This window comes from Onychomys torridus, chromosome 1 (assembly GCF_903995425.1).
Source record: "Onychomys torridus chromosome 1, mOncTor1.1, whole genome shotgun sequence".
NCBI lineage: Eukaryota > Metazoa > Chordata > Mammalia > Rodentia > Cricetidae > Onychomys > Onychomys torridus.
The window spans coordinates 147191429-147207369 of NC_050443.1; the positions used below are offsets into that span (position 1 = coordinate 147191429).

The 15941-nt window shown below is 45.1% G+C and overlaps 1 protein-coding gene across 1 annotated transcript in view; it reads left to right on the forward strand.

Moving 5' to 3' along the window:
* The first annotated feature begins 414 nt into the window (after positions 1–414).
* The window catches only part of Slc1a1 (solute carrier family 1 member 1), a 74132-nt gene continuing 58605 nt past the window's right edge, over positions 415–15941 (forward strand). The window contains exon 1 of the mRNA XM_036208752.1: positions 415–624. Within this exon, the coding sequence (XP_036064645.1) occupies positions 525–624 (100 nt within the window). The 5' untranslated portion in view covers positions 415–524. The remainder of the gene's footprint in view (positions 625–15941) is intronic.

Consider the following 15941-nt stretch of genomic DNA (forward strand, 5'->3'; position numbering starts at 1 on the left):
GCTGGGTCCTGACGGATCCTGTCTGAGCCGCGAATCAGAAAATTAAACAATCCCGCGGGGAATATCAGAGACCCGGTGGGAAAATTGCCCAAACCTCCTCTAAAGTCACACTGTGTCCCATCTCCTTGTGACTCCGGCGCCCGGGATCCAAAGCAGAAAGAAACGCATCCGCTCATCGAATCCCTTCGCACGGGGACCAGGGCTGTGTGTCCCCAAGGAGGCTGGCGTGGAATCGCAGTAGGTCGGCAGCTCCGCCGGTGGGAAGCCTCCACGCGGAACAGAGGGAGACCCGATCGCCCCACGCGCGCCGCCCCACCGGGACGCTCCGCCCTGCCTCGCTGGTTGGCCGCGGCGCTGCAGCGAGCGGCGGCGGGAGGAGCCGGGCGCGCCCGCCACGCAAAACCACCGTGCTCGGTCCCCAAGCGGCGGTGGCAGCGCTGACAGCAGCCCTTGCGCTGGGTTCCCGCGGCGCCCAGCAGCAGCATCCCGCATCCGCCACGCTCCCGGAGTCCCCGCTGGAGCCAATGCCCACCATGGGGAAGCCCACGAGCTCCAGATTCGACTGGCGCCGCTTCCTGCGGAATCACTGGCTGCTGCTCTCCACCGTGGCCGCGGTGCTGCTAGGTGAGCCGCGCGGGGGGCGAGGCGCGCGCCCGGGGACAGGCCGCGGGTCCGGGCCGGGTGGGCTCGGCGTGACGCGCGCTGCCCGCGTCCCCACCGGTCTGGGCCCCCAAGCTTGGGAGCAACCTGAGCGTTTTGCTTTCACGCAGGGGAACAATGCTCGTAGGGAACCCCCATTCTGGTGCTCTGCAAGCTGCTGTCCCTGCTTTCTCCAAAATGATCAAAGGGGCTTGGAAGGTGGACGGGGGTCATTTGAAAACAAGCAGGGTTTAATTTGATCTTCATCTTTAACTGTTTCACCACCACCACCTCGGTGCCCGGCCGAGACTGTATGAATTAGTTCTAGTTCTCCGTCGGATTTGAAAATACATCTGGGCCTGCGGGATGGTGGAGCCAAGTCCCTGGCAGGGGGTAGATGCCTTCTTACAGGATTCCCCATCAATCAGATTCATGCCTGAATTCCCACCTAGCAGTTGTGGCTCTAGGGAGGCCACGAGCATCCAGCGCTAAGAGAACTCAGCTCCCTTCTTCCTCCTGGGCTACCTGCTCATCACGTTTTTCTATTAAAAATAATGTACGCCGCTTTTATTTGGTTTCACGCTCGCGTGGGTTTAAGTGGCCCATGCCTGACATATGGCTGAGCCAGGACTAGGTGCCTGTCTGAGCCCTTGCTCAGAGGTTTGAGTTACTCATTTTCTGGCCAGGCTGTCTGTCTAAGGAGAGCTCGATAATGCACTTTAGGGCGGGAACCCTGTGGGTCTTTATATCCCAGGTGGGGCCGCCCAGCAGGTACTAGGTGCACCTTGAGGGAAAGTGGATTCCTAGGCAGTCTCCACCCTCTGCCTGGAGATTGCTGCCTCTGCTGGAGAAGAGATGGGGCAGCCGGTTCTTCTCCCTGGGTATTGCACTTTGCTCTTGAGTCTGGGAACACTTGGTGTTACCTGCTCTCTCCTCCAAGGTCTTCCCCCACCAAAAATAAAATGCCTTTGGAAGTTAATGGAATCCTTGAGGTCGTAGGGGCCCCTCCAGAACCTTAGGCAAAGGGAAGTCAGGCCACTAGTAAATAAATAACACCCTGGAATCGCCTTAACAGAGGACGTTTGTGCAAGGAAAGGGGGGAAGGAGAGCCGCTAGTGTTCACTTTCCCCAGTGCCAAGTGGTTTAGGGCATTTGGGGGGAAGGCTTATCTTGCGTCATCACATTTGAATAACAGGCCCTACTAAGAGTGAATGGATTTGAAGCCATGCCTTGTTTGTTTTCCCAATGATGAGTATAGAATTTATTTTTAAATCCTTTTGAAAGCTTTGGAGGTGACTAACACTTATGTCTCCTTCCCAGTTCTGTGTGTCTGCAGCCCTGGGCGCTCCAGAGATTCCACTGGGTCACCAACTGTTTCCAACCCAGCAGTCAGCATGAGTGCTAGTGCCCCACAGTTCACACACCAACTCACCAGAGGCCGCTCTCCAAAGAAAGTCCACCGGTTCCGCACTGGCCTTTGAACCAGTAGCAAAAGCGACATCCTCAGGCCAAGAAAAGGCTTCCTTCCTAATTCACAGGCATGGCCGGTGGTCTCAGGTGGACCCCTTTGCCCCGTTTGAGTGTGAGTGAGCCACATTGGAACTTGGTTCTGGCATTTTGTCTTAACCATAAATCCACCATTTAAAATTCCAAGTGGCCAGCTGAGGTCTTAGCAATCACTTGCTCTTTCTGAGACTCGAAAGACAGACTTAGGCATGTTGCCATCTGGTATGAGACGCCTCCAGCTCAGAATATCACCAGGGTGCCCAAGCAGGCACTTGCTGGGGTCCTCCTCTTTGCCACTCAGAGTCCCTTTGGTCCGAGTGAAAACTCGAACATGCCTTTGTTCAGACTTACACTAGCTTGCCTATTTAATAAGCAACAACATCCCAGCCACTTGTCCTAAGAATTTGTCAGCCCTATTTAGGTTGTCATAGTCAGGGTTTTCTACAGCTGCCTTAATTGGTCCAGCAAAATGACCAGAGCGCTCATGAAGCCTTCTTTGGGGAGTTTTGGGGCCTATAGACCTTAAAGGGGGGAGGGATGTTAAATGCAGTTAGCTCCTTTTTGAGAGCTTCTGAACACAGCCATTGAAATATTCGGCCCCCAAAATAAGTCAGCAGCTATTGCTATGTAAAATATTTTGGTTAATGAACCTAAGGGCAAAGTTTTCTTTTTTTCCAGGCAAGGTGTCATCCCAGGAATCAGGAGGTAGAAACAGGGAGATTAGGGGTTCAAGGTCAGCCTCAGCTACATAGTGACTTTGAGGCTGTACTGAGATACATGAGACTGTTTCAAAAAACTCTGAGTGCATGTGTTCGTGTGTGTGTGTGTGTGTGTGTGTGTGTGTGTGTGTGTGTGTACCTGAGCTCCTGTTTAAAGCCTCCGATTTCCTGAGACATAGCTAGCGAGGGAAAACTATTAAAGATCCTGTTCACTAGTGTAATGCTAACTTAATTTTTAATGATCAAGGAGACTTTTTGAGAGAAATGTTTGACAAATCCTTATTTCTAAGTGGGTGACTGTCTTTGATAATTTTTGTGAAACCCTACAAGACTGTGAAAATACTATTTCACCTGGGAGGTTCATTTCAATTGGCTTCCCTGTTCCCATAGGACAGTAGAACAAGCATGGTGCCTACAGCCAGGAGCCTGGACTTGACTCCCGAATCCCCCCAGTGCTGCTATCTAGACTCATTGCTTATTCTTTGGGATCCTCAGTTCCCTCACCTTAAAAACTATGACCAGAGTTAGTAAGACAGTGCGGAAACACCCAGTTTGTGGACGGCCTACAATAGGCATTCAGTAATGCTGCATTGAAGAAAATCTGAATTTCAATAGGAGAAAATGAATATTTTGTTTTGAAATTGAGTCTCTCTATTCTGCCTAATGTCCAGTTTATAATTTGAAGTCCATAGTATCGGTTTTAATGGCATTTGATGGCCTTCAAGCCAATGCCAATCTCTATAGCATTATTCACTTTAAAAAGAGGGAATAGAAAAAGTTAATGGCTTTGTTTTTTACCCTGTGGACTAATTCTTAACTTGCTTTATAGGCAGAAAGTCAGTGGGGAGAAATGGTGTGGTCTCAGTGGGAATTATGTCCGAGCAGAATTCCTGTGTGTGAGAATTTGGCCACCCAGGCTAGGGCAGCAGCGTAGAATGCTGGGGAGATCCATGGATTCCCTGTCCCATCGATATGGGCAGTATCATCTCCCCTCCAGGCTTTGTGTGGAGAAATCTGCAATGCTCAGCTTGGGAACTTTCCCAAAAGGCCATAGATACTGCTTGCACCACAGAGCTGTCAAACTTGTCCACTGTGAAGCTGTCCCTGTGAGCTCTAAGGAAGCAATCATCTCGCTATTGTACAAGCTCTGAGCTAATTACTCCCAGTTCTGAATACCGCCCTTCTCCAGTCTGTGTCTTCTGCCCTGGAATGGCTCTGGGCATGCCTGACAGTGTCATTTGGACCTGGTCTTGGCTTTTCATTGCTTCATTTTGGAGCCAGCTGTGAATCCCAGGACTCCAGACCCAGCTCTTCATCTCACTGGCATTGGTAGAGCAGGATTTAAGTGTACCTGCCTGGCATGGTGGCACACACCTTTAATCCCAGCGCTTAGGAGGCAGAAGCAGGTAGATCTCTGTTGAGTTTGAGGCCAGCCTGGTCTACATAGTGAAGCCAGCTAGCCAACAGGTTGTGCAGATATCTGGGGCATCCTGACTCCTTGGATACATAGCAGGGAAAGGTTGGGGGTGGGGTGGGCTAGAAGGTTGAGGTGAGAAAGGGAGCTGGTAACAGAGAGGGCCAGGTTCATGTCCAAGCAAGGAGAGGAAGGGTCCCGTCCAGGCAGTGGAAAAAGGAGGGGAAGGAGGGCCATCCAGTTCATTCCCGGTGGGATGCAGTCAGAGTGAGAGCGACTGTGTCTAGCAGGATCCGGAGTTCCAGAAAGGGGTTTGGTATGGGCATATGGAGGTGGAAGAGCCTCCAGGGGCCCTTGGGTGAAGCTAGGCAGGAAGCAGGGAGTCTGGAGTCTGGAGTCGGGTTGCAAGTGGAGTGGAGTATTAGGTAGAACTTCCCAGGCTCAGGAAGAGGTTAAAGCTGGGGACAGATGAACCCATTTGAACAGGGAGATGAAAAGACCCCCGAGCTGAGGATGCAGAGTGGGGGATACTGACCAGACACCAGCAGAGTTCAGAAGTAACCAGTGCTAGGGAGGGATGCTCAGAAGTCCTGCTGTGAGTGGAGGAGGGCAGGTAACCCCAGGAGACTCTCTTTGGAGGCACTGGGGTGCGAAAGGGTTGGCAGAAAGTGGTAATTCAGTGTTACAGCCAGAGAACCTTTTCCTGCTTTGTTTTGTGTTTTAAGTCTGCTTTCATTTCAAAGGACACAATCTTAAAGGTGGAGATGAGAGAGGGGAGGAGGGAGGAAGGGAGGGAAAGGAAGAGGGGGAGGAGGAGGGGGAAGGAGAGAGAGAATATGAAGAGAGAATGCATATGAATTATGCTGGGAAGAACAGGGCCCAGGAGAACTGAATGCTTGCCCACAGGGTGGAGGGACCCAGTGAAGGCTTGACCTGAACAGGGCACTGGATCTGCCTTTTCTGGTGGCAGAGCCTGGCTGGCTCTCACTCCTCCCCTGATCCTTAGCTAACTTGCATCATACTGTAGAGGATGCTGTTCATAGGTTCCAGAGACTAAGACATGAGCCTGTCCATTTGGAGGCCACCATTGAAGTCTTCGCTATGAGAAGAGTTGAGACTGCTGTCCAAATGACCTTGCTTAGAAGCAGATCAAATTATCTCATTGGGGGCCTTAAAACAGCCTATGTATGGCTGCTGGTAGAGCAGCCCTAGCGTAGAGAGGCCATCTCTTTAGCATGGCATCGCAAACTTTCCACTGTCTACATCCATCCCACAGCCTCCTTCTTCAACACACAGACAGCTCCACTCACCTTGAGTAATGCACCTTCTTCTGAGAGATATGAAGCACCCTCCCTTCCTGTTTTGCCTTTGATAAGATCTAGGGCTTGGTGTCACTATCATAAGTGCTGTATGTGTTTCAATCTATTTCATCTTTCCAGCAAGCATATTTCCAGGAAACTGAGGCACTGACAGGAAACTTGCCCAAGGTCACTGATCAAGGGCAGAGCTGTGATTCAAACCCTGGTGGTTTGGCTCCACAGACTCTGCTACTGTCCACCATACTTCCTCCTGATATACAAAGCCCACACCTGCCAGGCACTTGTTACTCTGTCTTCTGATTTCTCTGCCTCCCCACTAACCATGGGCCTCTGATGGAAGACTTTGTGCCCACAGCACTGTCTCATTTATTTTAAGGCTTTGTACATTTGTTGAATTGTTGAGCAATTTATGACCTAGAGTATTGGGAGCCACAAACATGGTTCTTGTTTGTTAAATGAGCAAATGAACACTGATTCCACCAGGTTCCAGTTCCTTCATGGAAGTTCTTTTCTGCTTTCTTCAGTCCCTCTACTGAAGTAACTCTACATAAGTAACTCAGTTTAACACTTAACTTAGTCTGCTATACACCAGGCATACTCATTTTTCTTTCTTAAAACTAGATTACAGACCCCTTGGGGTGCTCCCATGATACCTAGCATATACTCAAAAGCAGAATGAAACCATAAAATAATGCAACTGACTCTTAAAAATCCAATATAATCCAAAATCTAATATACTTTGGGGACCTTTGTTTCATGTCAAAAAGAAAAGGGTTTATATTATCTAAAAGAGCAAGGAAGAGTCCATTCACCCGTTAATTCATTTATAGGTAGTAGATTGTCTTTCCTGGTGAAGTGTTTGCTGAGAAAGAATCAAAAGCAAAAATTCTGAAATCGATTATCCATGTCTCCCAAGGACTCAAGAGCTGGACATAGTAGTAGGTGTGCTGCATACTTGTTCCTGGGTCATGAAGCCTCTGAGGATCCTTCTAGGGTTAAAGAACCTTTAGCTCCATGGTCATATAGTCACTCTTTATGTCACTGCTAGGACCCAGAGGAACCCCTGCACAGGGTGCTAGGGAAGTAGTGGGGAGCGTTACATGAAGATGGAATGACCTTGATGTCCCTTCAGCTGTTCAGTGACGTCTTATGTGAGGCAATTAACCAGGGTAACATTCTCCATCAGTGTCAGATGGTTCCCAACAGTAATCAGAGGGCTAATAAACACATGCATCTGGCCCTGACACATCTCTAGTGCAAAACATCACTGAAACACAGACTATTCCAACTTACAAAATAAAAAACATTATCTGGCCTTTCTTTAAAGTGATAGGAATAGCTTGGTTCTGTATGTTTAAAATCACTAACTTCTGTAGCATACAATAAATAATTTGATGTAGGGAAAACAAAAGGCATGGTTTCTCATATGTAATAACAGATTTATACTATTTTTTAGATTTGGGCTTTTGATGAAGAATAGGTTTATGTAGTTCTAGAAACTGGAGAAAACAAAATTGCTGATTTAGGAGCATATTTTATTTGCAATAGTATATTTAATCCACAGCTTGCCACAGACATGACATTAGCAATAATGGTTATTACAATGGGTTTTTGTGGCATTTTCTGTAAGTGCTAAGGTTGGTAGTTTGTTGGTTACATTTGTATCATTGACTTTGTAGATGGATAAGTATATATATATGCTCTTATGTGTTAATGAAGAACTGCTTAAGTTGCCCTTCCTGAGTACCTATCTATCGAGCATCTGTCCTCATCTATCCTCAATATCTCCTTAAGTAGTACCCAGGAGTCTTTCTAGATCTAAGTTCCACATACTGAAGAGATGAAACAGGAAAATTGGGCTTTATACCTCAAACTGCTGCCACAAAATAGAAAAGAAAAGGTGCTTTCATACCCTTTCTACAAAGCCAGCTTCATATACCAAACCAGAAAACACAAGAAAGAAAACTATAAACCAGTTTCCCTGACGAACATAAATATGAATCTGGGGGAAAGTCTTGTAAACCAAATTCAGGAACATAGTAAGATCAAGCACCGTGACCAAGTTGGTTTCATTTCCAAGGATTAGAGGTTGTCTAACATGTACAAAAGCAATGCACATAATACAGCATATAAAGATCCAAGGACAGAAATTATATGATCATTTCAATTCATGCCAGAAAAAGCCTTTGAAAAACTTTAGCATCCCTTCATGACAAAAGCCTTGAAGAAAGTAGGAGTAAAAGGAACATCCACCAATGTAAGAAAGGCTATCACAACAAACCAGTACCCAACATTATAGTTAATGATGGGAAAGTGAGAGCCTTTGCTTTAAAGTCTGCCAAGAGACAGGGATACCACTCTCTCACTCATTCAATTTAGCATTCAAAGTCTTATCTAGAACAATCAGATAAGAAGTAGAAATAAAGGGATACAAATGGGAAATGAAGAAGTCAAATTATTGTACTTATAGATGATGAGATCCTAAAATATCCTAAGGACTCCCAGAAAATGCTTAGAGCTAATAAGCACTTTGACTAAGGTAGTATAATACAAAAATCAAGTTTAAACAAAGAACAACAAACAAAAACACCCAGTAGCTTCTCTATCCTTCTGTCTTAGTTAGGGTTTCTATTGCTGTGAGGAGACACCATGACCACAGCACCTCATATAAAACATTTAATTGGAGCTGGCTTACAGTTCAGAGGTTCAGTCCATTATCGTCATGGTGGAAAACATGGTGGCATGCAGGCAGACATGGTGCTGGAGCAGGAGCTGAGAGTTCAACATTTTGATCCACAGGCAGCAGAAAGTAAACTGGCTTGAGCTTATGAGACCCCAAAGCCCACCCCTTAGTGACACACTTCCTCCCACAGAGCCACACCTACTCTAACAAGGCCACACCTCCTGATAGTGCCACTCCCTATGGACCAAGTATTCAAACACATGAGTCTACAGAGGTCATTCCTATTCAAACCACCAGTAGTGATCTTGCCAAGAAAGAACTCAGGGGGGAAATCCCATTCACAAGAGCTTTTTCAAAAACCTACAAACAAACCTATCTAAGAAGGTGAAGGATCTCTATGATGAAGATGGAAAAGCCTCCCATACACACAGATTGGAATAATTAATATTGTGAAGATGACTATGTTACCAAAAGCAATCCCATCAAAATCCCAGTGTCATTCTTTGTGAAACCAGAATAACAATCATAAAATTCATGTGGGAGTGCAAATGTCCCCAAATAGTCAAGGCAATCCTTAACAGAAGGTGCAATGCTAGAGGTACCACAATAGCCTATCTCAAATTATATAACAGAGCCATAATAATAAAAATGGCATGGAGCTTGTACAAAAACAGATATGTAGATAAGCTATAGCATAGAGGGCCCAGAAACCCACACAATTACAGCCATCTAGTATTTGACAAAGTTTGTCAAAAAACATACATAGGAGAAAAGACAAAACTTTAATAAACGGTTCTGAAAAAAATTGGATTTCTACATGTAAAAGAATAAAACTATCTCTGTACAAAAGTAAATTTGAAGTAGATCAAAGACCTTAGTGTAAGACCTGAAATGTGAAACTATTAGAGCAAAACAAACAGGACACTTCAAAATACAGGCATAAACAAAGGCTTTCTTCTGATCAGGAGTCCAGTAGCAAAGGGATGAAACCTGAGAATTGATAAGTAGAATTACGAGAAATTAAAAGGCTTCCCTGCAACAACAAAGAAAATGATCACCAGCATAGACAGCCTACAATATGAGGGGAAATCTTTATCAATATTACATCAAACAATCGTTTAATATCTAGGACATAAAAAGAATATCAATGGCCAGAGAACTGTCCCAGCAGGAGTGCTTGCTGCTCTTGCAGAAGACCCAGCAGCACCCATGTCAAGTAGCTCACAATTTTTTGTAACTCCATCTCCAGGGTATCTGATGCCCTCTTCTGGACCATATGGGCACCCCCTCACATGTGCACATACTCATGCACATACACATAATTAAAAATGAAATAAAAATCTTCTTTAACTGCAATGTTTAAACATCAGAGATTAACCAATCATCCAGTCAATAAATGGGCTAACAGACTGAATAGACAGTTCTAGAGAGAAAGAGTTCAAAGATCAATAAACACTTAGAAAGTGTTTAGTATTGTTATCCATCAGGGAAATGAAAATTAATTTTTTAATTCTCTCACCCTAGTCAGAATGGCTATGATGGACAGCACAGATCACATCAAATGCAGGTGAGGATGTAGAGGAAAGGGCAACTCCTGATGGGAGTGTGAGCTTGTGCAATCACTGTGGAAATAAGGATGGAGATTCCTCAAAAAGCTAAAAACAGAACTACCATATGACCCAGACATCTAACGCATATATATGTATATAAAATGGCCCATATGTATATGAGAATTCTAAGTGAGCACACCACAGAGATACCTACACATCCATGTTCCATGTTTATTGCTGCACTATTGACAATACCTAAGAAACAGAAACAGCCTAGATGTTCATTAACAGATGAATGGATGAAGAAAACGTAATACATATGTGCAGTGAAATTTTATTCAGGCATAAAGAAAAATGAATCTATGGCATTTGCAGGACAATGGACGAAACTAAAAATCATTATGTTAAGCAAAATAAGCCAGACTCAGAAAGACAAACACCTTTTTTCTTACATGTGGAACCTAGATTTAAGACTACATATGTGTATGTGTGTATAAGTCACAAAACTAGAAGCTAGATCATGGAAAATGTGTCAGAGATCTTCAGAGATGCAGCAATAGAGAGGGCAGTGGAATACTTGTGTTAAGAAAATTGAAGGAGCCGGGAGGTGGTGGCACACACCTTTAATCCCAGCACTTGGGAGGCAGAGCCAGGCAGATCTCTGTGAGTTCGAGGCCTGCCGGGTCTACAGAGTGAGTTCCAGGGAAGGTGCAAAGCTACACAGAGAAATCCTGTCTCAAAAAAATAAAACAAAACAAAAAAACAAAAACAAAAAAAAAGAAAGAAAAAGAAAAGAAAATCAAAGAAAACAATTGTAGAGGAGAACATTTAAATGGGGGCTGTGGGGGTAGGGGAGAGCAGGGGAGTAGGGGGAGAGCAGAGGAATGGGGGAGAGCATGAGAGTGGAGGAGAGCAGGGAAGTAAGGGGGAGCAGGGGAGTGGGAAGAGAGCAGAGGAGTGGGGGGAGAGCAGGGGAGAGCGGGGGAGGGGGAACAGGAGAGAGCAGGGGAGTGGGGGAGTGGGAGGAGAACAGGAGAGTGAGGGAGAGCAGGGGAGTAGGGGGAAAACAGGAGAGTGGGGGAGAGCAGGGGAGTGGGGGGAGCAGGGGAGTGGGGGAAAGCAGGGGAGTGGGGGGAGCAGGGGAGTGGGGGGAGAACAGGAGAGTGGGGGAGAGCAGGGGAGTGGGGGGAGAGCAGGGGAATGGGGGGAGCAGGGGAGTGGGGGGAGAGCAGGGGAGTGGGGGGAGCAGGGGAGTGGTGAGTGAGAACAAATGATACAGGTACATATAAAGATGCAGCAATACAACTCGTTAGTTTGCGTGCTAACCTTCAAAAGAAACTTTAAAAAGAAAAGGAAAAACGGGCTTTAGACGCCTGTGACGGCTTTCAGTTTGAAATGAAGCCAGATCAAACGGGATTGGAAAACAAAAATCTCCGAAAAGATTCTAATTTTGGAATGTTGTTCTGTACCTCAAACCTACTAGATCAAAACCCAAAACACATTATCTAAGCAAAAGTTAGAGAATGATTCTTACAAATGATTTCACATACCAGATTCTGCACATATGTGTCCCTTTCTTCTTAATGGCTGCCTTTTGAGACTGCTTTGAATGTAAGTTGCTAATGGTTGACAAAGATTAAATGTCTAGTTAAATGCTACTTCATCTGAAACACTGTGGTTTCTTGTTGGCTTTAACTTAACAAAACTATTACTTACCTTTCAAAACTTTCGAGCACTGGGCATAACAAATAAGGAGGCTCCAAATGGAGACACGCTGTGTAGAAAATTCTGCATGCTGATTCGGTGTGTGGTAACACTCAAAGAGTAGCTAAGGTGTGTGCAAAGCCTAGGAAGGTGCAGGAAGTAGGAGGAGGACTCAGCTCTGGAGTGCGTGTGCGTGTGCGTGTGCGTGTGCGGATGTGCACACGTGTGTGTGTGTGTGTGTGTGTGTGTGTGTGTGTGTGTGCCTGTGTGCTTGACTGTGTGTCCTTGTGTGTACATGCACACACATGCACTCCTGCTCACACAGATCAAGTGTTCCATATTAATTACTTGTGAGAACTGTGATTACCTTTGACAGAGCTGAGACTGAAAATAGATGTCCTAGAGAGTCGCAACATACTGGCCTGGTGCCAGAGAAGAGTGTTCGCCTAAGGAGCTGCTAATCTCCCCAGCGTCACTGGAGAGCAAGGGCCACTTTGACTGTGGGGACTCAAACACTTAGAAGGAAATGTGCTTGTCCTAGACAACATCGAGTGACCATTTAACCCCTCTCCCCCTGCAATGGTGTCTGTTACAGCGGCCAATGCTTTAACTCCTTTTTGTATTTTGCATGTTGAACATGCACCTGGTAGAAGACAGCATTGGAGACAGTTACCATGAACCCACAATTCTCTTCAAGCCCTGAGGTTAGCAAGGTGTGTAGCTGTAGAAGGAGAGCCTTCATCCACCTTGTTGAGTGCAAGAGAGCTCTGCTGTCATTAGCACACTCAGTGGTGACACCTCTGTTGTTAGAAAGGAAGTATTTCTGTGACTCCTTTCCAGAAATGCTGCCCCATTGATTCAGTACCTGCCAACAGCCTTCCCATGACCTTCCAGCAAACACTCATATCCCAGAAGGAGGGGACCTTTCCCCCAGCTTGTGGATGCTCTACATAGCTTGTCCTGAATGGGTTCTCCCAGACAGGTTCTCCCAGCTGTGTGAGCTCCAAGGGGTCATCTCCACTCAGCCCAGTCGGGAACAATGTACCTTGTTTGACCAGAACCAGCACTGAGGAGTAAGGCCCTCCAATGGCCCTCTGCTTAGCCTGAGGCTGTGGCTCCTGGGCCCCTTCCTTCCTATGCCCTGAGGTCCAGAGGCAAGACAATGTTCATCACAGCTCTATGTGCCAAGGAAGGGTCTCGACACCATCTTCTTGTGATCTTGGCCTGCGTGTTGGGATAAAATGGTGACTGTGGAGAGTTTGTTCTTATACTGTTTTTGTTCTTATAAATGCTGAGAGAACCATCTGGGATCAGTGTTCAGGAGCTTAAAACTATAATATGTATTCAGTCAAGGGGAAAATCCTCAGGGGAGAGAGCTTAGGTGAGTCAAATTATTTTTCTACTACTGTGCTACAGTCTGGAAGTTATTTGATTACTTATAATTCAGCAAAGATCTAAGCCAAGAACAGTGACCAAAGGTATACTCACCAGAAACGTCCAATTGCAGGAAGCCTGACCTCCTGCCTCTCCATACTCCTAGAAAATGAACCCAGTTTCTATGCATGTCTCATATAATTATGTTCTGAGACACTTAGGCACCTTGGTTTCTTTCATATAGGATTCCTGGAGTTGTGAGGCTTTCAGAGACATCTGTCTCCTTTGAGAAGTTCTTGTCTGTGGTTGGGCAAAGTAATGCTAATATTTACAGGGGATTGATTTCCTGTGGACTTCATTTGCCACTAGTGTGGCTAGTAAGTTGAGGAAGCATCTGATTGGTGATGAGGAAACAGAAATGTGGGCCTTGGGTCATGGGGGTAAGAACAGAAGTGCAAACCTGGGACTGTCTGATTCTAAAGTTTAAGTTAGCATTAAGCAAGGTTTCTTCCCTTTGAGGAAATCCTGATGTACCTAATTGGTAGTTAAGGACACTGTTAACAGACCTCTTTCTTACAAAGGAGTTAAAGGCTCTTGAATTTCCTCTTTTTTTTTTTTTTTAACCTGCTCTGTCTCTGGACTCTTCTTTACCTTGTCCTTTAATTAGGAGTATTTCACACTCTTTAGTCCTTTCTCTGTAAAGCAGATTTTTCTGTCCTGCCTGCCAGCTCCCAAATAACCACACAGAGACCTTTTGTTAATTATAAAACATGGCCGATAGCTTAGGCTTGTTTCTAACTAGCTCTTAGAACTCAAATGAACCCATTTCTATTAATTTACTTTCTGCCTTTATTGCCTTTACTCTGTACTGCCTATGCTGTTTTCCTGTGCATCCTCAGTGTCTCCTCCCAACTTCAACTTTCTTATTCTCAGCATTCTCTCTGCCCTGAAAAACCTGCCTAGCTGTTGGCCATTTAGCTTTATATTCAACCAATCTGAGAGATACTTCTTCGCAGTGTACAAAAAGATTATTCCACAACACTTCTCTTACATAAACTCTCTGTCTTAAGTTATATCTCAAATGAACTTAGCTAGTACTTGCTTTCTCATGATGGGTTGGACTTTGTGGCACCAATGCTCAGATGTTTCATCTACCATTATCCTGCCTATTGACGATGGCTCTTATTCCTATTTTTATTGTATAGACTTATCTGATTGCTCAGAGGTCATCTCCCTTCTTCATACCCTTATAGCCACAAATTTATATTCACGAATTATCAGTATTCACATCATCACCCCCTAGCCTACCCTGTGGCAGACATCACTAATTGATGACAACACCTTTTGCTTGGATACTTAAAACTGTGTTCCAGACAGCCACGGTTCATCAAACAGAATAGGCATATGAGATGAAAAGTATAGTCTGTGGCTAGGAAAATCAATCTATTTAGCAGCCAACGAGGAAAGTAATTTAAAGTGAACAAGAATGGACATTACTGGCAAGAGATGAAGAGTCAGATGTCTGTGATCTATTGCCTCAGTCTGTTTGTAGCAAGGCATGTGCAAGTATCACTCACATGAGACTATAGAAAGTGGTTCTGGAAGGATGCTCCAACATTCCTTGACTTCAAATGAGAACTGGAATTGGGGCGAGGAGTTCTTAGCAGAGCCACAGCTGCAGTGGCTGTGAGCAGGTGGGGCAGGTGTGCTGGAATATTTGCAATATCAAGGTCAGATAGAAGTTTAAGATCAGTGCACGGAACTACTATTTTTTTTTTTATTCTTTGGCTTGTAAAATTCAATTATTTTTGAATAAAATTTTTTATTCAGTTGCTTGTAAAATTCAAAACTGGGGGAAAATAGTTTATTTGAGTGCAAAGCTCTGGAAACTGAGAATTCCAAGTGTACAGGGCTATGAGGTGCATGTCAGCTCATGATAGAAAAGCAGGAAAAGCAGGTGTGTCCAGAAGAAATGAAATAGAGCACTGGTTCTCAACCTATGGGTCACTACCCCTTTGAGGGTCAAACAGCCCTTTTGTAGGGATCCCTAAGACCATCCTGCATATCACATATTTATTTACATTACATTTCATAACAGTAACAAAATTACAGTTATGAAATAGCAACAAAAATAATTGTATGGTTGGGGGGGGTCACCACAACTTGAGGACCTGTATTAAAGGGTTGCTGCAGCCGCATTAGGAAGGTTGAGAACCACTGAAATAGAGGAAATAGCCTCAGCTTATTATAGCCTCCTCCTGCAGTAATATATCAGACTGAGAGAGTTAGAACCCACACGGAGAAAGGGATTAATCCTCTCTTAATGGTGTACTCACTCCTTATAGCCCCTCCTCTGAACACGACCACCGCAGCAATGAGCTTTACAGGGGGCAGACCATTTCAGGCCTGTAACAATACGTACTGTTACATTTCTCACCTCCATCTCCTGAGGGGCTAGGAATGTTGTCTTTAATGAGTATGTCATTCAGATGACGTGTAGCCTTGCATCTGCTTCATAAGAGACGCTCAAAAAATGTTTTTGATGCATTACAAAACATTCTTTAGGGTTGGAGATTTAGCTCAGTGGTAGAGCACTTGCCTAGCAAGTACAAGGCCCTGGGTTCGATCCTCAGCTCAAAAAAAAACAAAAAACAAACAAACAAAAATCATTCTTTATCCTTAGCTCAAAAAACAAAACAAACAAACAACAACAACAACAACAAAACATTCTTTACCAAAGAATAAAACATGTAAGCCCTTAATGAGTCTATCCCATTGGTCCTTTATTGCCCACACACTTGAATGAGATTTTAGGGAGCAGTGGAGGATGTTGGGAAGCTCTGCTCTGGCCTCACTCCTTCCATTCCAGACCCTGCCCCTCAGAAAGCCTGCCAAAGGTGGGTGCCTCCCCTGGAGCTGCTCAAAGACCACACCTCTAGGGTATTGAAGACCAGGCCGGTAACCTTGCGACAGGGTTTCTCCCATTCCCCCGGGACCACCTGGGAATTCTTTGCTCAGATTTATTAATTAAAC